The sequence below is a fragment of the Struthio camelus genome, chromosome 32, assembly GCF_040807025.1.
Source record: "Struthio camelus isolate bStrCam1 chromosome 32, bStrCam1.hap1, whole genome shotgun sequence".
Lineage (NCBI taxonomy): Eukaryota > Metazoa > Chordata > Aves > Struthioniformes > Struthionidae > Struthio > Struthio camelus.
In genome coordinates, this window is record NC_090973.1 from 1,825,442 (window position 1) to 1,849,848 (window position 24,407).

General features: G+C 58.8%; 1 protein-coding gene across 3 annotated transcripts; it reads left to right on the forward strand.

The window, feature by feature from the left end:
• Positions 1–875: 875 nt before the first annotated feature.
• Positions 876–11,685, forward strand: LOC138063555 (antigen WC1.1-like). 3 transcript variants are annotated; one of them, XM_068923176.1, is made up of 15 exons: positions 877–998; positions 2,015–2,329; positions 3,778–4,086; positions 4,329–4,643; positions 5,480–5,797; positions 5,879–6,193; positions 6,630–6,944; positions 7,644–7,706; positions 7,789–8,103; positions 8,552–8,590; positions 8,882–9,019; positions 9,768–9,863; positions 10,306–10,389; positions 10,928–11,080; positions 11,335–11,685. In XM_068923176.1, the coding sequence occupies exons 1-15, from the start codon at positions 932–934 to the stop codon at positions 11,589–11,591; spliced, it is 3,099 nt and encodes a 1,032-aa protein (XP_068779277.1). In that variant the 5' UTR covers positions 877–931; the 3' UTR covers positions 11,592–11,685. The 3 variants fall into 3 exon arrangements, with proteins under 3 accessions (XP_068779279.1, XP_068779277.1, XP_068779278.1); XM_068923177.1 differs by having other exon boundaries at positions 8,555–8,590; XM_068923178.1 differs by lacking the exon at positions 2,015–2,329 and having other exon boundaries at positions 876–998; positions 11,335–11,683.
• The last annotated feature ends 12,722 nt before the right edge of the window (positions 11,686–24,407 follow it).

The window sequence follows — 24,407 nt, forward strand, 5'->3', positions numbered from 1 at the left end:
AGCTGGCACAGTGGCTGCGTGCAGTGACACTGCTTGGGGCACTGAGCCCAGAGAGAAACCACCATCTTCCTGGCTTGGGCGCTGCTGCAGGGAGAGCGTGGCGCAGGCTGTCGAGGTCACGTGGGCTGTGGTTTGTGCACCTGCAGGCGAGGCTTTGATCTCCCGATCAGCCCCTGCAAGGGAATAACGGGCCCTTGGGGGAACTCCCAGAGAGTCGGAGGGGTCTGAACGCCTGGGCTTCCCTGTCTGCTCTCAGAGGAGTGAAATGCCCCAGCTCCCTGCTCCTGGCCAAGGCACCCACCGCGGGCTGTCCGGGAAGGGATCGACGAACCCGAGCTCACGGGATGGGTCTCTGGCCATGGCAAAGAGGCCTTTCACTGCTGCTGCTCCTGGCACAGCGGGGCTGTAGCAGGGTCAGGGGCTGTTTCTGTTTCCTTCCCTTCCTGACACAGCTGTCCCAGGCGCAGTCCCAGCTCCATGGTCCCTTTGGCACAGGGACAGCCAGACACTCGCACCTTGGGCGCTAGGGCACACACAGCATATGAGATACTCAAAGCTCCCAGTCCCCACACTGGGGTACAAGGGGTGACAGACCCATTTCCCTGCCCCAGGCTGCCCTGTCCCACTGGGGTGAGTCCTATGATGATGCCCCAGAGCAACGACTGTGACATCCGCAGCGGAGCCATCTCTCATATATGGTCATGAACGGCGCTGGAGAAGTTCATTGGAGGGCTGTGCTGTGTCAGAAGGGAGATAACCCCAGATAAAGTCTAAAAAGGTGCCTGCTGCTTCGATTGGCTCCTCCTGCAGCTGGACCAGCTCCTGTAGATATATATTTCCCTCCTGTCTTTGTTGTCCCTTGTGAGTCGCCGGCAGCTGTGGCAGGGAGTGGGGTGCAGCAGGGCAGTGCCGTCAGGGCAGGAGGCTGCGGATGGAGGCAGAGGGACTCCTCGTCCCTCAGGTGCTGTGGCTGCTCCTCTGGGTGCAGCCCTGCAGGGGTAAGTGCCTGCTTCCTTGTCCCACGGCCCCTGGGACCAACGGGCACCAGTGGGGTCATCGGGATCCCTCTGGAAAAGGGGTTTCATCCCACAAAGCAGTGAGACAAGGGGCAGAAGGTGCTCAAGTCCATCCACCCTGTGTGTTTCCTTGTGCTTCTGTGGGTGGGAGAAGGGTATTTGTGCTTCCAGGGCTCATGTGCTTACAGTAGCTGGTGCCTAAGTGTGTTTATAGCTACCCGATCTTGGGCACCCTTTTGGGATGCCTTGTTCCCCCAGCGCTGTGTCCCTGGAGCTGGCAGTGGGTCAGCTGTAGACTGCAGCACTCAGTGATTCCCAGGGCACAGTCAAGCCCCGGAGTGCCTCGGAGGGTTTCTGTGCTGTTCACTGCCCTGTGGTTGGGGTGACCCTCACCTGAGGAGGGGCAATTCCCCCCCACCCCCGGAGAGAAGGGGACCAGGGTGCCTACACCCACAGCCCAGCAGAGAGGTGTCCTTCCCTGGCCAAGGTCAGGGGCTGGATTCATGCCCAGGGCAAGGGGGGATATAGGCTGGTAGGAATCATGGGGATCATCTTGGTGCTCCCTGAGGACCTAGAAAGTCCTATGGGAGGTGGGTGGGGTTGAGTGGTGCCTAGGGCAGACAGTGGGCAGGGGTCTGGGGGCTCTGGGAAGAGCAGCTGGGGGTTCAGGGCTGTTCATGGGGTAGCAGGCTGGGGAGGAGTGGATGCTCTGTGCAGAGCCTGACACAGTGTCCAGGTGGGCATGGGCCAGATGGAGGGGTGGGAGGAGGTGCCAAAGGCTCTGGAGTGGGAATGGCCCAGCAGGACCAGAGCTGGGCTTCCCCCAGCCCAGTGCAGCATGTGGGGAGAGGAGGGACCCCGACATTGCCCCAGGACAGCCCAGAGGGGAGAGGGATCACACCCTGGTGCCTGGGACTCGACCCTGGGCAGGGGACATTGCACAGCCACAGTGCTGGGGCTGGGTACTCTCCTAACAGGACCCGTGTCTGTGTTTGAAGGTTCTGCGGAGGTGAGGCTGGAGGCTGGAGGCAGGCGCTGTGCTGGGAGAGTGGAGGTGAAACACGAGGGCCAGTGGGGGACAGTGTGTGGCTTTGGCTGGGACATGAAAGATGCTGCTGTAGTTTGTAAGCAGCTGGGCTGTGGACCTGCTCTCCAAGCTAGTAAGGAGGCATATTTTGGGCCAGGATCTGGCCCAATTTGGCTGGATGATCTTGACTGTCAAGGAACCGAGACTGCCCTGTCTGAATGTAGTCATGCTGGCTGGGGTGAACATAGCTGCATTCATGCTGAGGACACTGGAGTGATTTGTTCAGGTAAGGAGTCAGGCAGTGCCTCACTTTTGGGGTTGGGCCTGAGATCAGGGGACTAACCAGGCTGTGCCCTGAAGGAGAAACACATGGGTACCAGGGGAGGCCCTGACATGGCTATTCTCACTGCCAAGCTGGGACTGTTGCTGCTGATGTCCCTGGGGAAAGCCCCGGGTGATCCCACTGCAGTGCTGCACAGACCTCGTGAAGGTCCTGGGGGGCTCAGCCCACCCTCAGGCGGTGCTTCAAGCTGGGAGACGAATCCCCCATCCCCGTGCGAGGGGGCCTCTCTTGGTCTCCATCAATCTCCTCCAGTTCTGCCAGGACCTGGCTGGCAGTGCTGGGGGTGCCCATGCCCCAGACACCAGGGACGACTTGCTTGGCACCCCACAGCCAGGGAACGACAGGAGATGGCCAGGGTCGCTTGGGTCATTCCCCTCACCAATGCAAGTCCCTTGGTTGAACCAAAGGGGCTTTTCAGAGGGGAGAAGAGCAGGGCCTGGGGCAGAGGAGCAGGGTGGCATGCAGCACCTCGCACCCCATGCCCAGGGCTGCCCCACGAGGACTGGTCCCATGCAGGCATGGGGCTTGGCGGCTGCAGGGCTGTCGGCTGCTCCCTCCCATGTCACCGCATGCTCAGGCCAGCCTTGCAGGGTCCCCAGGGCTGTCACAGCCCCGTGGGGAATGCAACCTGTCCAGGCGGTGCTGACCCACTGTCCAGCCACTCCTGCTGGCCCCCAGCTCCCCACACTGCCCAATGCCACAGGGCTTTTCCAGCACGCACTGACACTCATCTGCTCCTGCTTTTGCAGTGTGCACTGGTGTTGGGCCAGGGCTGTACACAGGTCCCCTGCTCCTCTGCCTGGTCACTGGCCTGTGACATGTGCATCCCAGGCAGCGTGCTGTGGCCCTGCCTGGGGACACCCCTCCCCAGGCACGTGTCAGAGGGGGCACCTGGCCCAGACACTGACCCGGTTACAGCTGCACCATTTCTGTGCCTGGGACATGTCTTCCTGCACAGACACCCCAGGACACCCCCGGGAACAGGTTGCATTTTGGGCTGCTCCAAGGTGATTCCTCAGCCTGGCCCTGAGCTCCCCAGAGGCTGAGCAGGCTGCAGCAGCCATGAACACCTGGGCCCATTTTCCTGGACCAGGTGCTGCAGTGCCCAGGGCCTGTGCTGGGCAGGGCTGGGCGTCTGGGGCAACAGCATTTCCCTGAGCAGCACCTGTAGCTGTGGGGTCTGGGATAGTCACTAGTCCTGGGTGCTGTGTTGGGTGTGAGAGAAGGTGCAGGGGGCCCTGAGGGGTTTGTGTCATCAACACCCACTGGCAGCTGCTGCTGGGATGTTTGTGGAGCATTTTGGATGTGGCTGCCTTGGGAATCATGTGGGATGCAGGTATATAACTGCCAGAAGCCTCTGTGAACTCCCTGTCATCGGTGGGTTTTTCCAGGATTTGTCCAGCTGGTTGGAGGAGACAGCCCCTGCTCAGGACGTGTGGAGATCAGAGATGGAGACCAGTGGAGAACAGTCTGTGACTCACACTTTGATCTCAAAGCTGCCAACGTTATCTGCAGGGAGCTGCAGTGCGGCACAGCCCTGTCCGTCCCTGGAGCAGCTCCCTTTGGAGAGGGGGTTGGTCCCACCTGGGACAAAGAGCTGCAGTGTGTGGGGAATGAATCCTTCCTCCCCTCCTGCCCCAGGATGTCCCTCAGCAACCAGACCTGCACCCACGTGAATGATGCTGGTGTCACCTGCACACGTGAGCATTCAGGGAGGAGGTGTGAAATGCCTCCTTTGAGTCATGCACTGTGGGGTAGGGGAGGAGGGAAGCCACTGTGCTCAGCATGGTGTGAGTCCAGGAGGGGTGGAGTCATTGTCTGCAATCTTAAAATGGTGTGGAAGGAGGAGAAAGGGCTGCTATCCCTTTGGCATCTCCTTGAACACCTGTGCTCTTTGTGCAAGAGCACAAAGCCCTCCTCACTTTTTCTCCTCTTTCCCCAGAATACACAGGATTCAGGATGGTGAATGGCAGCACGGCGTGTTCGGGGCGGGTGGAGATCCAGGTGCTGGGGACCTGGGGAACCCTCTGTGACTCTCGCTGGGACATCCCCGATGCGCACGTTCTCTGTCATCAGCTCAGTTGTGGGTTTGCTGAGTCCGTTCGTGGAGGAGGGCATTTTGGGAGAGGAACCGGCCCTGTCTGGAGAGACACCTTCCACTGTGACGGGACCGAATCCCATTTGGGACAGTGCCCTGTGACTGCCCTGGGGGCCTTCCCATGCTCACATGACAATGATGCTGGTGTTGTTTGCTCAGGTGAGTTCAGGGAAAATGCAGGATTAACTAAACCTGCCCCTTGTGTGTGACACAGCAACCCAAAGCAATGACAAACTGAATTTCTTCCTGGAGAAGCCCTGGCTTCCAGTGGAGGGGTTCAAAGGGCTTTGCCAGCAGGCAGACCATTTTACCTGGTGAGAAAGGAGGAGTGAGCACAAAAGAGGCATCTCTGCCTCCCCAGGGCAGATAGTTCAAGTACCGGGGGCGAGCATGAGGCCTGGGCTCCTCTACTCTCCTCCTGCAGCACAGGCACAGGATGAGGCTGCAGGACACAGTTCCCTCCTTCTAGCAAACAGCCCCTTCCTAGACCTGCAGAGAGTACTGCAGACCTCGATCCCACTGCCTGCAGGGGCTGCCCTGGGTGCATCTGGCAGGAGCAGTGCCTGAGGCTGAGCTGCACAGCAGGGCTGAGACGTGCCCTCGCTTCTTGTCAGTATGCGTTCCAAACTCATGCTGTTTTGTCAGAAAGACCCCCTCCTTCTGCTTCCGGCTGAGGACACCAGCTCCCAGTCCCCGATCCATAAGAGGAAGCGGAGGGGCAGAGATGTGTGGGCTCTCCCCTGGGTGTCACAGCAGGGGCCAGTCCCAGCATGGAGATGGAGCAAGGCTCGTGTTCATCCTGTGCATGATTAGAGTGAAAAAAGAAAACAAATCCCTTGGAAAACTGCCATCCTTGAGCTCCTCACTGTGAGCTGGATACGGATGGGTGAGCTCCAGGGTGTCCAAAGGCATCAGGAATAGGAGACACATGGCAGGGTGCAGGGCTCCTCGGTGTCACAGAGAGTCCAGGGCATTCCCCCTCTCTCTCTGGGCAGGGCCTTCTGGATCCCTGCGGCTGATGGATGGAGGGAGCCGGTGTGATGGGCGAGTGGAGATGCCCCTGCATGGGACGTGGAGCAGAGTCCTGGATGACCAGTGGGACGTGAACGATGCCAGCGTGGTGTGCCGGCAGCTCCAGTGCGGAGAGGCAGAGCAGGCCTACAACCCACCAAAGCCGGAGCGAGGGAGGGGCCCTGTGGGGCTGAGAAGGGTCCAGTGTGCAGGGAAGGAGACTCGCCTGACCCTCTGCAACACCTCGCTGCCTGAGGCAGCGCTAGCAGGAATTGCTGAGGACGTGGGGGTGGTTTGCTCGGGTGAGTCGCTCTGACAGTTCCCGAAGCACTGCACTGCCCCGTGCCGCAAGGCCTGACGAATGGGTTTTCTCCTGGCTGCAGGGAGCCGGCGGGTCCGGCTGGTGAATGGGACGGGGCGCTGTGCCGGAAGAGTGGAGATCTACTACCAGGGCACCTGGGGGACCATCTGCGATGACTCCTGGGACCTGTCTGACGCCACCGTCGTTTGCCGTCAGCTGGGCTGTGGGGTGACTGTGCAGGCGACCGGCTCTGCTCATTTCGGGGGAGGCTCTGGGCAGATCTGGCTGGACGACGTGAAGTGCTCCGGGGGTGAAGCTGCTCTCTGGGTCTGCCCTCACGGGGGCTGGGGGCAGCACAACTGCAGGCACAAAGAGGACGCAGGAGTAGTCTGCTCAGGTCTGTGCTGGGAGTGGTGATGGGAGCCTGGTGCCCGGGGAGGTAGGGATGAGGGGAGAGCAGGGCATGGCCGAGACTGCCCCTGGCTGCCCCGAGCCCCCTTCCTGCCCCCGTCCTGGGGACACCTGTGCACTGTCCCCATTGGACCTCGTGAGGGTTATAGGGAGAGCCCAGCCGTCCGCAAGGGTTAGAGGGGAGGGCACTGCTGCACCTCAGGGACTTCTCTCTGCTCCCTGGGTGAAAGGGTGACTTGCCAGCAGTGCCCTCTGCCTCTCTGAGCCCTGAGGTAGCCAGAAGGGTCCCTGCTTCTTGGAGTAACCCTTCCTGCCCATGGATGCTGCAGAATAACCTGGGACATTGTCAGGGGTGCTTTAGGTTTCTCTCTCCTCACCCCCGGACCAGCTTGTTCCCTCCAACTTTGTGCCTTTCCTTCCAGAGTTCATGGCCCTGAGGTTGGAGAACAGCGATGGCTGCTCTGGGCGCCTGCAGGTTTTCTACAACGGGACATGGGGCAGTGTTTGTTCCAACTCGATGACTCCTGACACCGTGTCCCTGGTGTGCAAAGAGCTGGGCTGTGGAGATGGAGGGTTCATTGAAATAAATGTTCCAAGTGGCAGGGTGTCTGGCCCCACGTGGCTGGATCATGTTGAGTGTGGGAAGACAAACAGCTCCTTTTGGCAGTGCCCCTCTGCTCCCTGGAACCCACAGTCATGTGATGACCAACGAGAAGAGACCCACATCACCTGCAATGGTAAGGCTGGAGCTACCTGAGCACAAAGGCTCACACCAGGTCTTGCTCCCTGTTCAGCAAGGTGCAATGCAGAGAAAGAGCTTGGAGTGGCTTTTACTTTGCGTTTCAGGCCGTTCTGCTGTCAGTGACACAAACACAACATCAGCTCTCAGAGTGACACACATCCATCAGCAATAGCTGTCCTGAGCTCCCTGCATAGCCCAAGGAGAGGCAGAGGCAGAGGCACCTCCAGGTGATGCCTCTTCCACCTTACCTTGGACACTTCCGGAGGTGCCTGTTGCTCTCTGTTGCCCGTAGAGAGGGCCCAAACAACCACCTATTAGCTTGGGAAGTCCATGCAGAGCATCCCACTCATGGCTGTGGTTTGCTGAGGGAATGGGAAGGGAGAGAGTGCAACCAGTCCTGGTGGCTGAGGGTTCTGTAGGAAACAGGCCCCGGCAAGGGCACTGCTGGCACCAGAGCTCAGACAAGCCTCCCCTCTGGGAACATCCATCTGCTCCATTGCTAGTCATTAGCCCTTGGAGGGTGAACAGTCAAGGGTAGCCCTGGAACGCAGCGCTGTTATACACTGCATTACTGGGAGTTTCAGCTGTGTCCATGACCAAGGAGGCAGTGGGAGATTCACGCACAGGTCAGTCCTGCTCCCACCTGCATGACCCCCGTGAAGCAGCCCCTTCAGCACAGTATTTCCTTCTGCAGGGAGACAACCAGAAACCTCCTCAGCCCCAGTGGCCAAGTGCCCCAACTCTACGAGCTGCACAGGTACTGCTCCTCTGTGTGTCCTTCTTCCCTGGCCAGGCTCTCCCAGCTGCCCCAGTGATGTGGGGGTTTCTACCTTTTCCAGAGATGGAGAAGATTCGTGCCGTGGGAGGAGAGGACCGGTGCTCGGGCAGAGTGGAGGTTTGGCACCATGGCTCCTGGGGGACAGTATGCGACGACTCCTGGGACATGAAGGATGCCGAGGTTGCATGCAGGCAGTTGGGCTGTGGCCCTGCCATGTCTGTCGTGGGGGAGGCTGTGTTTGGGGAGGGGACGGGTCCCATCTGGCTGAAGCAGGTGGAGTGCAGAGGGACGGAGCTATCTCTCTGGGACTGCTGGGCCCGGCCTGGGGACAGCGATACCTGCCAGCACAAGGAAGATGCTTCTGTGAATTGCTCTGGTGAGTGGCAGCACTTCATCCCCTCATTTTGGGACATGTTTCCCAATTGGGTCCTCACAATTGGACCCAAGAGCTCGTCAGAGGAAGGATGTCCCTGGGGAGGTCAGGTGTCTGGTGCCAGGTGGGGAGCAGCTGTTGTGGGAGCAGCTGTTGTGGGGCCAGGTGTCGTCAGGCCTCTGGCCATGGGACTCCTGCATCCCGTTCCCCAGGCACATCCCCTGGGCTGCTGGTGCTGTTGTCCCCATGGCCCAGAGTAGAGGGCCCTGGGCCTCTCCCGGGGACCCAGAGAAGGACAGTTCAGATGGGACTTGTAGGGAACACCTGCAGACAGACACACACACAGACACACACACAGACACACACACACACACACACACACACACACACACACACACGCAAATGCATCTTTCTTCCTCTCTCTCTCTCTCTCTCTCTCTCTGCTCTGCAGCAGCACCCAGGATGATGACAACATCACCTCTCCGAGCAGGTAACCTCCCCTGTTCCCTGGGGGTTGATCTCCCCAGGGCCAGGCTGTGACCTGCAGCCTGAGGGAAGGGGCTCTGTGCTGAGGTGCAAAGCCGCAGAGAAGAGGCTCTGGGGTGGGAGTGGGTGGCTTTGGGGAGGGCTGTGATTCACCCGGCAGTGTGGAGATGCCCCTGACCCACCCCTGTGCCCCTTCCCCATGCTGCCATGTGTGGGAGGGTCAGGAGTGGGGTGTCCCTGGGCCCCTACCTCCCCCAGGCCAGAGGCTGCCTCGTCCATGTCCTTGCCCATGCAGATGCTACCCAGGTCCGTGCGAGGGAGAGCGGGAGAGTCTCGGTGCCTGTTGTCATCTGCATCATCCTGGGGGCCCTGCTCTGCCTGCTCCTGGCCCTCCTGGTGGGGCAAGTGCAAAGTGCCAGGGCTCAGCGCAGAGGTGGGTCCTTCCTCATTGGTCCCAGGGTGGACAATGCCTCTTGGCAGCCCCACGGGTGCTGTAGGTTGTCCATGAGGGGCACAAACAGAGCTGGGGTAGGGGTGCTGCCTCCTGTCCTATTCCCTGTCCCTTCACTGTCTGGCTGTGGGACACCAGCAACCAGGAGAGGAGAGAGCCCAAACCTGGGAGGAGATGGTGATGAGTGAGGAGATAAATTGCAGGAAGGGGCTGGGGGAGATGGGAGCAGCAAAAGACATCTGAGGATGCTGCTGTCCGTGCTCTGGGTGGCGCTGGAGGGGAGGCTGTGGGGCAGGAGTGGTGCCGGGAGGAGCGCAGGGCAGGGGGATCTCTCGGTGTGGTTGTCCAGTCCTTGGGCTGCTCCCTCCATCCAGCCTTGCCCACCCGTGGTGGGGCAGGGGCCATGCTATGGGCCCATCTGGCAGAGAGAGGGGAGCTCCCTGGGGAGAGGAGACTTAGGAGTTGCTCCAGGGTCAGACCAGGGACCAGACCCTGGGCCAAAAGGGGCATGGGGCTGTCTCTGAAGAGATAGCATGAGGGTGACATTGCCCCAGGCCATCTCCCCAGGGATGCTGTTGTCACTGGGGACGTGGCTGTGCTGCCTAGACAGAGCAGTGGGGTTGGGCTGTGAGGTCAGTCCTGGGCTAGCCCAGGGGGAAGGGCTGGGTGACCACGTCGGGGTCTGATCTCCTGTCCCCATGTCCCTGTGCCAACCCTGCCTCTGTCTCAGGCTCGAGGAGGTCTCTGGAGCCCTTCTCTGAGGCCGTGTACCAGGAGATCGACTACAGCTGGGCGTGGGAGAAGGAGGTGTGGTTCAGTCACTCAGGTCAGTGTGGGTCCCTCGTGGGAGGGAGCACGTCTGCAGGGCCCTTTCCGCTGGCCTTGACCCAGGGCAGGACCTTGGCAGCCCCCAGGCCAGCGGTCCCCGCAGCGCTGGGCCATGGGGGTCTGAGGGGAGAGCAGCGCAGTGCTGGGCTCAGGAGAGGAGCTGCCTCCCCACCAGCTCTGCCTGTCCCAGCCCAGGGCACAGCGCCTCCCTGCCTGCCCCACTGCACCCCGAGGTTGTGCCTGGTGGGTGAGGGAGGGGGCTGTCCCCAGGCAGCTTGGAAAGGCCCTTTGAGATGAGGTTGTCCCATGGGAGCAGGAGGAGTCCCTGAGCCCTCCTCCCCGTGCAGTCCCTGCTGTGTGGGTGCCCATCCCCAGCAGCACTGGCCATGAGCAGGGTCATCAGGGCTCACTCCGATAACACCTGCTGCTCCTCTTGCCAGGCTCCTCTTCAGAGAGGTCCCTGACCAAGCTGCAACCCGAGGCTAGAGACAGTGAGGAGGAGGATGGTCCTGGGTCAGCACCAGGTAATGGAGGGGGAGACAGAGGAAAGGTCGGTCTCTCCTCCCTGTAGCTGTGTGACCAGCAGCAGTGTCACTGAATGTCACCATCGGGGTGGGGAGGAATCGCCCTCGGGAGCGTCTCCAGAGCCGTACAGAGCGGGCGAGGGTCAGACGTGCCCATCTGAGCTGGGTGCCTGCAGCCCTGTGCCCTACGGGGTCACAGGGGGACTTCCTGGGCTCGACCTGTCCCTGCCTCCAGCAGGCCCCAAGCTCGCCCCAAGGAGCCGAGCCGCAAGGCACCGGCATCTCCCCGAGCACACAGGGAGTCTCCACAGCCAGCTCTGGTGCAGAGCCTGGCACTGCCGACCCTGCGGCTGGGCGAGAGGGGTCCCTGCTGTCACACACACGCTCCTGCGACCCCAGGGGAGGTGGGCAGGATGCTGGATCTCCTGTGACCCCACCAACACCAGCAGCTCAGCCCCTCCTCGTTCCTGCATGCCCTTGCTTCCTCTGCTCTGCGGGAGGGCTCTTCTCATTGCCACCTGCACCCCTCTCCTTTCAGATGTCCCTGTTCTGCCCAGAGGTGACCCAGCAGACGGCTATGATGATGCCAGGGAAGTCTCTGACCCTGGGGAGGATCTTGTTCCTGGGCAGGGAGATTGGGAAGCACCTAGGGAAGCGGAGGAGGGAGTTGGACCTGGGGAGGCCCAGAGAGGTGAGGGGGAAACACAGTGGGGCTGGTGCCTGGGGTGCCGTCCGTGGAGCCCGAAGAGTCGCTGCACTCTGAGAGCTCGACCTGCCGGGATGGGGAGGGAACCTGCCCCAGGAGTTTTCCTAGTGGGGAAACTGGGGGGAGATAACAGGCTGAAAATCCCGGGGAAGTGAGAGGAGGGGGAGGAAGGGGATTTACAGCCCAGGAGGGGCACACGCACGGGGCCAACTGCAACACATCGACCTTGCTGCTTCCAGGGGAGAGCCTGCACTCCCGCGAAAGTGACAGGGCCCCCGGAGCCGAGAGAGCTGCCCTATGCCTGCCCCTCATGGACACGGGGTACGATGATGCTGAAGAGGCGTCTCTGGCACATCCCCATGAGGACACCAAGGCTGTGAGACTGGACCCTGGTGCCAAAAGGTCCCCGAGCCCGGGGCCAGGGGAGCCCACCTCTGCCATGCGGTTGGGAGCTCCTGGGATGGAAGAGAGGTCTGTGCAGCTGGGAGAGCCCTGAGTGCCAGACACCAGTCTCCCTTCTCCCACTGGTGTTAGAAACTTTTCTATTAGAGCATTTTTTTTTCTATTTTCATGTCTCTACTTTTATGCCAGCAATTGGTATTTGTTCTTATTAAAACCATTTGGGAGTTTGCTCCAGAGCTGGTGCTTCCCTCCCCACGTGTTGGGGTGTCTCCTTGAGGCTGATCAGGGAGAGCAAAGCACCAAGAAACTGCAGCAGGGAAGGGGCACGTCTCGGGAGCAGCAGGCTCTGAGACAGGCTGTGTGCCTGCAAGCGCCCATGGTCCCTGGAGGGTGGGAATAGTGAGCAGCCCAGCTGGGGGATATTCCTGCTGGCAGAGACATTTCCATCCTGCAACCCACACACAAGAGTTTCCAGCCAAAGTGGGTCTCTCCGCAGGGTCCTGTAATGCAGGGTCCCGTAATGCCCCTCTGGGCAGGGAGGTCCAGTCTCCTCACCCCGGGAGTGCCCCCGCTTGCTCTTTTCCCAGGGGTTCTGCCTGGGCCTCCCTGTCCCAAGGCATGGTGGCCACCACAGAGCTGCAGTGACAGGGTTAGCCCTGCTCTGCCGCCCCACAGGAGTGAGCCTGGAGGTGACAGCAGGGCCCTGAACACCCCAGCCAGCCCCAGAGGGCTCATTGCCCAGGGATCCCCTCCCCACAGCGGTTGGGAGGCAGCTCTGCTTCCCGCTGCCCCAGCACCCCAGCACAGAGCAGCTTGTTTGGGTACCCGGGGCTGGGATTTCCCCTCCTCTGGCTCTGCAGGGACTCCTGTTTCCAGGGGCTGCTCCTGGTTCCCGCGGCCCTCATGGATCCCCAAGCACTCCTGGCACAGCCCAGAGATGGCTCCTTCCCAGCAGGCAGCACCAGGGCCCTGGGTAGCCCTGGGACCCCCCCTCCTGCTCCTGTCCACCCCCACCCCTCTGCCCTCCTGCTGCTGGGCTGCGGGGGCAGGAGAAGGAGCTGCCTCGCCTGGGGTGCCAGGTTGGGTCTGTGCAGGGGAATATCTGTGTGCAGGGTGCAGGGGACAGGAGCAGGCAGTGGTGGGAAGGGACGTTTCCTTCAGCAGGGCAGGAGGCAGAAGAGGAAGAGGGCAGGGGACTGGAGAAGGGATCACCCCAACACACGGGCTCCAGCCCAAAGTCATGGATCAGCCCCCAGCCTCGGGACGGGCCCATCCCCGAGGCTGCTCATAAGGGCGTATTTCGATGGCAGAAAACATTTCATGTCCATCCCTAAAGCTGGTGCCGATGGGCGCTGAGACAGGATCCCTGTTCCTAGGCCGGGATTTTAACGGGCTGAGCCCCACTGCCCACAGGCGAGACCCTCTCACACAGGAGCCAAGTGGGGAGGAGGGTTCGGTGGTTGTGCAGCATCTGGCACCCAAACTGCCCTCCCTCCTCCAGATGGGGGCAGGTCTCCGATCTCCTCATCCCGCTGGCTCTTCCTGAGGGGTTCCCCATACCACACACTGATGGGCAGTGGGGCCAAGGCCGAGCACACAAAAACACACTCCACCTTTGTCCTGGCTCATTTCCTTTCCCGCACTGAGCTGACACCTGCTCTACTCAGAGAGATCTCCTGCAATGGGGAAGAGTCACCAAATGCCTCTGTGTCTGGATCTATAGGATCTATGTTAATATCTAGATGTAAAAAACCATTGAGATTCTGTGACTAAACTGGCAGTTTTTGAGAGTAGCATTTTTTCCTCCTTTAATTTTCTTTTCCTACACTGAAATTATTTATGTACCCTATTTTTTCCTTTGCATTTTTTTCTTTCCTTCATCATCCCCTCCTCCCACTACTTATGCATCCATCCTCCACTCAAGTTACTGGTTTCAGCCTTCCCAGCACCAGGCAAGCATGGGGCCGTGCAGCTGCCGCCAGCTCTCCCTGCCCAGCTGCCTAAGCACAGCTCGCCTCTCCCCTGCAGCCGGCACTGTCAGGCCACCAGACAAAATCAGACCTGTGTGCCCAGGGTCTGGTGCCTCTCTCGAGGAGGCAGAGGGTAGCTCCACCAGCCCCAGTTCTGCCCAGCGCTGGCTTTGCTTCGCAGGAGGGTTTCAGCTCTGGGTCCCAGGAGAGGGGCAGCTCTCCTCTCCCCCAGCAGCCAAGCCACAGCCCAGCAGTGAGGGCTGTGTGAGCCCCCTTCTTCCTCCAGCCGGGACAGGGCAAAGCCAGGCTCCCCGCCAGGAACAGCCAGGGCTCGGCAGCACTGCAAACAGCAGGATCCTGCCCTCGAGGAGAGGAGGGAGCCGGTGGCTGTCACCAGCACCCTCTCCCGCAGCAGCGTTTCCCCGTGCCCCACTGGGAGCTCTTCCAGTGCCAGGCCCTGCGCTGACCCTCCACGGGCAGCAGCACGTCCCAGAGCTGTGGACATCCTGGCTCCTATCCAGGATGGAGCACTGGTGCTGGGGACCTTGCAGGAGGGCTGGGCCATGTGTGCAGAAGTGGGAAGTGATTATGGGAGGGCACTGGATCCCCAATGTAGGCATGAGGGGAAAGCACCAGTGCTGCTGATGGTGACAACGATGGTGTCACCAGCAAATCCCTGAAGCAGTGGGGCAGGGCTAGGGTGACCTTGAAGGCTCTGGGGGCAGCCAGGCCTCGGACACCACCTCCGGCCCCGCGACCTGGAGCCTCCCTGCTGGCAGCCCCCTGCCCTGAGACAGCCCCCTCCCTCCCTAGCCCTGGCCCATCTCTCCCTGTGGGAGATGCGGTGCTGGAGCCTGAGCCCCAGCAGGAGCAAGGGTTGTGTTTGCAGTGCCCATGTGCGTTACCCACCTCCGTGGGGGTCTCACTCTGTGAATGCTTTTCTCACGCGGGCTTCCAACAGCCACGGTGCAGAAGAGCAGTGCCTGCTCTGATCAATCCCATGGCCCCTCCGCCATGGGGTGACCACCTGCTCAGCAAGCCCCAGGGCTGGCACTGCCCCTCTCCTACCCTATGGGGAGATGTGGGGCCAGGCTCAGCCCTCACCCAAAGGACATGCTCTCCCTGAGGGCTGGGACCCCTCTGCTCAGCTGCAAAAACATCACCACACAGACAACATGGACATGGGCCAGAGATGGGCCAAGAGTGACAGAATGAAGACATACCCCTGCTCCCTCTCCAGGATGATGTCTTTGGCATCCTCAGGAGACTTTTGCCAGCACCAAGATCAGACCTGCAGCCAGATCTCTCACCTTGGCTGTAGGAAACAGCGTGCTGGCTCTAAAGCTCCACACAGAGCCCATAGCGGGAGCTGAGGGGCACAGCGTGAGCACCTAGGTCCATAACCAGAACATGATGCATCCAAATGATCTGTTTGCTTCACAGACATTCATGGACAGAGTGTTTATATACATATATATATATCTATATATATAAACATATATAGATATATAAAAGAAACCTAATCCATTGGGAACTTTTGCTTAGGGAATGCTCATGTGGGGAATCCAAATCTTATAAACAGGAGAGTTGGCTGCTCTCTGGCTTTTGAGGGTAGTCTCTGCCACAGGTGTCCTTGCAACAGCATCTTCAGGTGGAGCAGGTGAGAGTCCCTGAATGGGGTTGTTCCAGTAAATCCTTATTATCCAGCTGGCCTGTGGTCCTACATGACCACTCCAGAGCATGCATGATCCATTTCTATTGATAAAGGACTGTATTAAACAAATGGGAATGTCATCTTTGTATCACAGTTACAACTTCAGTTCCAAAGATCTTGCCACAGTGCAAAAGATGTTTGCATCATCATCCCATTGTTTCCCCCCTTTACCTGCCTCCCCCTTAGCTCTCCATTCTGCTGGTGGCAGTTTTCTGATGCTCTTGATGACCTCACAATGCCTCCCTGCTGACCTACATGCTAATGGCCAGTCCGGCTGATGTAAGGAATTGACCTCACAATCAGCACCCTAGACACATCCCTCTTACTCACCTCTCCCTCTCCCCTTCCCCTGAGCTCTCATCTCCATGGGGAAGGTTTTCTCATCTGCCTCATGACCTCACAGCACCTGCCTGCCTGCCACCCAATCAGATTGCTGCAATAAAAGTGACCTCACAAACAAGCTCCCAGCCAGGCCAGCCTTGCCTGACTCTGCCTCTGCCCTCTCTCCTGGGGGCTTTCTCCTGCCCCTGAGGACCTCAAAGTGCCCACCTGCCTGCTGCTGCCCAATCAGCTGCAGTCATAGAGGTGATCTCACAATCACTAGGCCAGTGCTGTCATGTTACCTGCTTCTCCCTCCTTCCTCCCTCCAGGCTCTTATGTCTTCCTCATGGGCTTTGCTGTGCCCTTGATGACCTCACATGGCTGCCCACCTGCTGCTGGCCAATCAGCTGCTGTGAAAGGAAAGGGGATGTAGCCCTCTCCTGAGAGGGCATTTTGATGCACTGGATGACCTCTCAGCTCCTGCCTGTTTGCCTACTGCTGGCCGCTCAGCTTGTTGCAATAGTAGTGACACAAAAATCCATGTCCCAACAGCATCAGTTTTATCTCCCTCTCCCCTTGCCCAGGGATGTCATTTCAGCTGAGCAGGTTTTCCAAGGTGCTGGCTTGCTACTACCGTAAGCCTACACTTTTTGGAGAGGAACAAGAGGATGGAGAGTCAGGACATAAAGCACCCCTGGAGAGGATGGGGATCGAATGACCCTGGGTGGTCATGTCTGCACATCTCATTCCTGAATGGGGAGAAGGGAGGGTGCAGTCCCACGGGGCAGTGAAAGAGGCTGTGTCAGTCCTCGCCCAAGGAAGCGCATGGGGACATGGGAGAGATTCTGCCATCTGCCTGATGCACAGACAGCTCTGCCAGAGACCTCTGTGGCAGGGTCAGGCCTTCCTCCACACCAAGCACAACCTCGGGGGAGAGGACAGCCCTCTCAGTGCAGTCAGTGCTCGATCCTTGGCCTGACCTGTTGCCTGGAGAGAGGCTGAGACTGGAGACAGAGCAGCATGCCCTGGGTCACAGCTGCATCTGAGACCTGACGGGAGAGTAGGGTTCAGCAGCAGCAACAGCTGGCAAGAGGATCAAAGCAGCTTGTGGGGTTGCAGGAGCAGGTCCTCTTGCTCTGTGCAGGGATGGGGAGCTGCAAGGTGCTGCAGCTGGGCTGGACGGGGCAGCCTGATGTGTGAGTGTGTTTGGGTAAGGAAACACACACTGGGGAGGTTTGAGATGTTTGTGCTGTGAGCTGCTACTGAGGGGACAGAGAACATAAAAGCCAAGTATGTGTGCAAGGTGCACGAGATTAAAGAAAAAAAAAGAATAAATTGGGAGAGCAAAACTGACACTTTCCCTCAGCACCTGCTAGCAGCAACAGGTGGGACCGCTGTTAATGGGCCAAGAATCACCATGAACAGGGCATATTCTGGATCCAAAAGCTCAGGCAGCACTGTTTTGCCTTTTTGCCTCCTCCTACATAAACACCATTATAAAGTAGATAAAAAAGAAAAATATTTATTTCTGAATAACCAAACATACCAGTATTGTACTTTTAATGGCCATGCAAGGTAACACCCAGGAGGAGATGGGGCCAGGAGGGGCTGGACTGAGAGGGGAAGGGACCACACAGACCCAGCCCCATCCTCCCAGGGTGCTGTGCTCGCTGAGGGCCCAGCAAGGGATCCAGGTGACCAGGCCTGGCCCCACTCCAGCATTACAGCTGCCCTCCCTGCCCCTTGTGGGGGGCCTGGGGGACCTCTGGGGCTGAGTGTTTTGACAGAACCTATAATGCACCAGCAATGCAGTATGCGCACACACACAGTGCACACACCCCACAATGTACATGCATTCTCCAAAGTGTGCACATACATCCCACAGTGGGGGTGCTCACCCCAGTGTGCGCCCACACCTCAGGGCAGGGTCTCGGGGAGGACCTGCCTGGCCCCAAGGTGGGGCTCCAAATGCACCCATGAATCCATGAGTCCTGAGTCTCTGGGGCAGGAAACCACTGTCCCTCCCAGAGCTGCGCTGAGGACCCTAGTGACCAGGCTGCCTGGCCTCCCTGACCTGCTGCCCCAGCCCCAGACTCAGCTGTTAGGGTCAGGGTGCTCAGCAGGGCCCCTCAAGAGCCTGCTGCCCTCTGCCTCTCCCCAACCCCTGGTGCCCCGAGGGGTGGCACCATCTGCTCTTCGCCTCTCCTAGTCCCCCTGGCAGCTGTTCCACTAATCTACCCTTGCCTGAGGGCCTGTTGTGGAGGGAGGGGAATCTCCTTTTGAGCGTGAACCCAGGCGTCTGGGCTCCTGGTCTTCCCCTCAGCCAGACTGCAGGTCCAGAAGATGCTGCCAGCCAGGGCCTGGGTGTACAGAACCTGGCTGAGGAGAGGGAACTGGGGACACATACACATGAACACACTCACACCCACACGTGGTAGTTTTGCTCAATGCCTTTATTGATCCTTTTGGGAAAATGGCTCAGGTCTCCTGGGGATCAGGTAGGGGGGGTCCAGGGATGATCATCTCCTCATGCCCACAGGGGAGGGGAAACAGGACGGGGAGTCATCACAGCTCCAGTCTTGAAAGACAAGGCACAAGACATGACTACAAAGTCTGCTGGGAAATGAGTCTGGTCACCTCCCCACCAGGTCCCTCTGAGAATATAGGGCGAAGGAGAAGGGGATTGGAGTCCCCAGTGCCTCCAGGGCAGGGCTTGCCTCTACTGGGTCCATTCAAAACCCTGAGCTTCTGCTAATCCATCCATATGGTGACCCTGGAGGTCTGTATAGACCCCAGAGTCCTGCCCCATTTGTACAGTGACTCTGGGGGTCTGCACAGACCCCAGAGCCCACAGCCCATTCTGTATGGTGACTCTAGGGGTCTGTATGGCACCCAGAGCTCTACTCCATCCATACGGAGACCCTGGGGGTCCATATGGCATGCGGAGCCCACAGCCCACACTGTACAGTGACGCTGGGGATCCATACAACACCCAGAGCCCTGCCCCATCTGTACGGTGACCTGGGGATCTGTACAGCATTCAGAGCCCACAGCCCACTCCATATCATGGCCCTAGGGATCCATAAAGACCCCAGAGCCCACAATCCAGTCCGCATGATAACTTTGGGGGTCTGTACAGCACCAAGAGCCCACTGCCCAGTCCATACAGTGAGCCAGGGGGTCCGTACTGTCCCACTGAGCACAGGGGAAAGGGTTGGGGCAGCTCTGCATAGGTCACCCCTGGGGTAGATCATCAATAGTCCCCTCTGTCCCCCTACTCACACTAAGGTCTTACCCACCCCAGAGGGCTCTAGCATCCCCCCAGGTCAAGGATCTCTTGTAGGGCTGGGGATGCCTTGATGCTGCTCACCTAGGCCTGGGAGGCTGCAGCCTGGCTTCTCCGGAGTAGGGCCAGTGCCAGTCTGGGGAGCTGTGGAGAAAGGGAGGGTTAGGGACACAAGGGGTGCGAGGGCTCTAGCATCCCCCCAGGTCAAGGATCTCTTGTAGGGCTGGGGATGCCTTGATGCTGCTCACCTAGGCCTGGGAGGCTGCAGCCTGGCTTCTCCGGAGTAGGGCCAGTGCCAGTCTGGGGAGCTGTGGAGAAAGGGAGGGTTAGGGACACAAGGGGTGCACTGGGGTGCACTGGAATGGCCTAGCAGGGGAGAGGAGGGGAAGGGGCTGGGGCCTGCAGACCTCATGGTACCTACCAGAGCCCTCTTCTGTCGCACGACGTCAACCTGCAACTGAACAGAGACCATTAGACAATGTCAGACGGTGGCATGTGCCCAAATCCCAGCTGCGGACAAGGGGAAGCAAACCCCCTCCAGTTCCCCAGACTGGCTGCCTGCCAGGTGCACCCCATTACTTACTGGCACAGCAACATCTGCCCCTGCCAACAGATCAGTGTCTCCCACATCCTAGGGAAGAAGAAACATGGGTCAGTCTGGATTGGGCTGGGTTGGTTTCCCCCTGCCCTAAGGCTCCCCCTGGTCTGACTTGGGGGCAGGAACTGCCTTTCTTGCCCTTCTGCCACTTCATTGCTTCCAGACCTCATTGTGGACACCTGTGTCCTGCCCAGGCCAAAAGCAGGGATGGGGATAGGGATGAGATTTGGGGGCCCACAGGGAGGGGATTTGGCAACCCCCAAAGAAAGGAATGTGGATATCAATAGGATGGTGTAAACGAGATGGGATTTGGAGGGCCTAAAATGAAGGGACTAGGGTGGTGGGGGCCTAAAGGGAAGGGATTGGAGACCCCAGAGCATGGGATTGGGGGTGCTGAAGGGATAGGATTGTGGGGGATAGTAGGGAGGGGCCTGGGATTCCAGTGGAAGGGATTTGGGGAGAGCAAGGAGGGTGACTGGGGTGGACTGATGGCAGAGGGCTGGGGGAAAACCAAAAGCAGGGGATTGGGGGACTGGAGGGATGGGATTTGGTAGGCTAGGTCAATGAAAGGGGATTTGGGGGGCCCACAAGGCAAGGGACTGGGTGGGATCAAAAGCAGAGAACTATGGGGGGGAACTGAAAGGAGGTGACGGGGGAAGCTGAAGGCAGGAGATTTGGGAAGGCTGGGACAAGAGATGGAGGGAGCTCAAGACCAAGGGAGCTTAAGCAGACCAAAAAGAAGGGATGGGGAGATCCAGAGGAAAGAGATTTCTGGCCTGCCAGACAGAGAATTCTTGTGGGCCAATACAGGGTTTTGGAGGGACCTTCCCAGACTGACTGCATTTACAAATCCCCTCTCCGGGCACCATGGGGTTAATGACCCCTAGGTGGGTCTGAGGGAGGGTCAAAGCTGCATTTACTGGGGCTCCTGGGTGCAGGTGGAGACACCAAAGGAACGCCTTCTTTGGGAAGAAGAAAAGCACAGCCAGAGAGGCTGCTACTCACCAATACAATTTCACTCTACAAAGGAAACAACAGCCCTAAGAGTGGGGAGAAATCCCACCTCTGTCCCCCCAGGGCTCCCATGAGGTGTCTGGAGGGAGATCTCGAGGCTTTTTGGGGGTCCCAGACCCCACACCGGGATCTGAGGGGCCATCCGGGCACTTACCGGAGGGTTCAAGTCCACAACAGCTTTATCGTCTTCCAGGCGAAGGGCCCCCACTTGCTGGAGGGAGAGGAGAGGGTCAGGGTGCAAGAGGGAGCCAGGAGCCTGGGGAGGGGGTCCATGTCCCACACTGGGCTGAGACCCAGGTGTCCGGGAGGGCATTGTACTCCCCGACAGTGGGACACCCGGCAGCTGAGACCCATGGCTCCCCTGGCTGTGGTAGCCACAGTGGAACTGGCAGGACCAGGGCAGGACTCAAGGAGACAAAACCTAGGGGACTGGGGGACTGGAGGGATGGGATTTGGTAGGCTGGGTCAAAGAAAGAGGATTTGGGGAGCACAAGGTAAGGGACTGAGTGGGATGAAAGGTGCAGAACTGGGGTGGACTGGAAGGAGATAACTTGGGGAGATCCAAAGGAGGGGTTTGGGGAGATCCAGGAGAGGAGATGGAGGGAGATCGAGGGCAAGGGAGCTTGGGGAGACCAATAAGAGAGGGTGAGGAGGTCTGGAGAGAAGGGATTTCTAGCCTCCCAGACAGGAGGTCACTAGAGGGTCTCTGGAGGGGGAGGTGTCTGGAGGGGGATCTCCAGGCTCTTTGGGGGTCCCGGACCCCACACCGGGATCTGAGGGGCCATCCGGGCACTTACCGGAGGGTTCAAGTCCACAACAGCTTTATCGTCTTCCAGGCGAAGGGCCCCCACTTGCTGGAGGGAGAGGAGAGGGTCAGGGTGCAAGAGGGAGCCAGGAGCCTGGGGAGGGGGTCCATGTCCCACACTGGGCTGAGACCCAGGTGTCCGGGAGGGCTTTGTACTCCCCGACAGTGGGACACCCGGCAGCTGAGACCCATGGCTCCCCTGGCTGTGGTAGCCACAGTGGAACTGGCAGGACCAGGGCAGGGATTATCCCTCTCTGCTCAGCTCAGCTCAGCTCAGCTCAGCTCAGCTCAGCTCAGCACGCTGCAGCAGAGACAGGGGGTCCCAGCTGGAGATGGGGACCCATTTGCAACCCCCATTTTGAGGGAGATGTCAGCAAAGAAGTTTCAGACCTGGTTCCCCACCAGGTCCCTCCAGCAGCTGTGGGTCCCGCTGCCCTACCCAGGCACAGGAAAGCTCTGCCTCTGCAGCCGCCCCTGGCCTCAAGCCCATCCCCGTGCCCTTGGGGCTCACCAGTGCATCTGCTGGGTGGTGCAGGATGGTGAGGAGCAGGGCCACGCTGAGCACTGCGACCTTCATCTTCCTCCGGGTTCTGGTGAGTCCTGGATGAGGCTGCTGAGGGCGAGGGGCAAGATTTATCCCTCCCAGGACTCCCCATCATCCCCCCTCCCCCTTCCCAAGAGCCCTGGGGAAAAGTCAGGCTTGGCAGCGCCACCTGTCCTGGCAACAACCCCGCCCTGGCATTGATTTCCCCCACCACCCTGCACTGACCCAGCCACCTTCCCTGGCACCCATCCAACATCCTGCATGGGGCAGCTCCAGGGAGAAGGACCCAGGTATCTCTGGGTGGGGGCTGGGGGGCAGTGCACCCATAACAGCTGGACACCCTGCAGTGAGCACCCCCTGCCCCAACATGATTCCCCCCCTTACAGCTCCACAAAGCCCGATTCCCCCAATCTCCCAGGGCCCACATCTCCCTCCCCGTTCCCCATCTCCCTGCACCCATCACCTCACAGTCCACTTCTTCCCCCCAGGACTCCCCCAGAGCTGTTGCCAGCCTCAAATCAGGAGTCTCTGAGCAGGGTCATCCCTGGCTCCTCTCCAGTCCCTTGGAGGAATGGTGGGCTGAGACTGACCTCTCTTCTTGGGGTACCAGGAACCCTGGGGACCCTGGGAAGGCAAGGTACTTGGGTACATGGGCAATGGGCACACCACGGTGACTGGGGGCTGAGTACTGGGAGGCACTGGAAATGAGGAGCACTGGTGAGTGGTGGACCCTGGGAGATGAGGGGTTGTTGGGCTTGGGGCAACTGCTGGGGGTGGTCTCAGTGCCCAGCTCCAGCTCACTCCAGCTCCATTGCACTGGGGCCTCAAACTGCTCCCGTGCTCCAGCCGCAGCCTCCCCAGAGCAGAGCAGAGCAGGGATCCAATGGGAATAGTCCCTGCCTTGGCCCTGCTGCTGACTGAAGGACCATGCCCTCCCAGACTCCTGGGTCCTTCTCTGAAGAGCAGCCCTTGCCCACTGGCTCCCACTGCCCCATCTCCAACTAGGCTCCAGCACCAGCCTCCTCCCTGGATGGGCCGTGGCCAGGGCTCTGTCTTGGCCCCAGGGAGTGTCCTTTCAATGCCCTGGTCCCCAGCAAAGGTCACCACTGTCCCTAAGCAGGATGTGGCTCTTCAGAGGGCAAGTGATGAAGCAGGTGCTTGTCCTCGAGCAGCCACTTGGAGATAATTGTGCCCCTGAAGCACCTCTGATAAGCTGTGTTTGCCCAGGGCATGTTTATTTTTATGATGCACAAGACTGGAATCAAAGGCTGCGGGTGAAAATCTGGTTCAGGTTTTGAAGGCGGCGGGAGATTTTGCCCGATTTCAGGGAACCGAGATGTCACACTGGTTTTGTTCCTGTCATGATACAGACTCTGTCACAACCTCAGAGAGAGCCCATCTAGTTTTATCCAGATGAAAAGAGATAAATGAAAGGCGCTGAGACATGGTTCATGAGTACTGCAAATCATTCAGACTCTGTAGTGAAACAGTATGTGTCATTTTCAAATATTACTCCTTACAGAATGGAGCTCTTATCTTTACAGCTCTTATCTTTATGGGAGACTTAGCATAACAAAGAGGGCTGTTGTGGATCATTTGTGAAAAGACTCAAGCAACCAGGGCTAAGGTGAATATTTGTTTTGGAAACTGTCCAGAAATGAAGCAGTCAGCTGGAAGATTTTCATTTGGACTGCTTCTGCTTTGTGTGTTATTTGCTGGAAAGTTGAGTTACCAAGTGTTGAATCACTTGTTGTACTTAAATAGGCTGTGGCATTACTTGTATTCTGAAATTATTGTGAAAATAATTAATGAAATGCATGCATTGCCATAATTGAGGACTATTGGCTTACGAGAGGCAAAGACTCTCTTTGAGAGACAGCCAAAGCAGGCTGATCGCATCTGATTTTCACTCAACGTTAAAGTGCTCTTCAGGGAGGCCCTGTCGGCGCTTACCTGACCTGATGTGCACTAGCGATACATAAGCGTATACACAGTGCATCTACAGACAAGAAAGTCTGATTTAGTAGTATCTAAAAAGAGGTGCTCGTGTTTTTGTAGCAGCAGCATACTGAAAAAGGAAAATGTGAAGACCTGGCTGGTTTGCTGTGGTGCAAAACTGACCGGAGACTTCAAGGGTCTCCCCCAAGGCATAGCTAGTGCTGCTTGTGCCACCTCTCCCCACCCTTGCTGGCCAGGGCCAAAAAGACAGTTACATGTGAGCTGAAGTTTCCCCATTTTTCCTGTGGAGTCGTTTCTCTGAGAGAGTGACATTTTTCCCTGTGCACGTGGGGCCAGAGTGGCGCCCCGACCTGCACCCCGTGCCAAGGCAGGGGCTCCTGCTGCAGGGCCCCGGCGGGGAAGCCGGGTTGCGCTGCCCCATGAAAGCGCTCTGTAGGAGCCACTGCGGGGATGACGGGAGGTGGAGGTGGACACAGTCTCCCTTAAGCAACCTGAGGAAGTCTGTGGGTCACAGGGCCTGCTTCATATGAGGAGACCTTCATCTCCCTGGCATTGACTGGAAGGGCAAAGAGCAGAGTGCAAGGAATCCAGAAGGTTGCTGGAAGGTGTCAGGGACAACTTCTTAGCATAGCCATCAGGTGGGCCAAGAAGGGTGATGCTTTCCCAGATCTGGAAATTGCAAAAAAGGATGAACTGGTC

Coding starts and splice junctions, on each gene's coding strand:
- LOC138063555 (XM_068923176.1), top strand. CDS start 932: ATGGAGGCAGAGGGACTCCTCGTCCCTCAGGTGCTGTGGCTGCTCCTC. Junction 4,087..4,328: donor TGCTGGTGTCACCTGCACAC/GTGAGCATTCAG, acceptor CTCTTTCCCCAG/AATACACAGGATTCAGGATG. Junction 8,104..8,551: donor TGCTTCTGTGAATTGCTCTG/GTGAGTGGCAGC, acceptor TCTGCTCTGCAG/CAGCACCCAGGATGATGACA.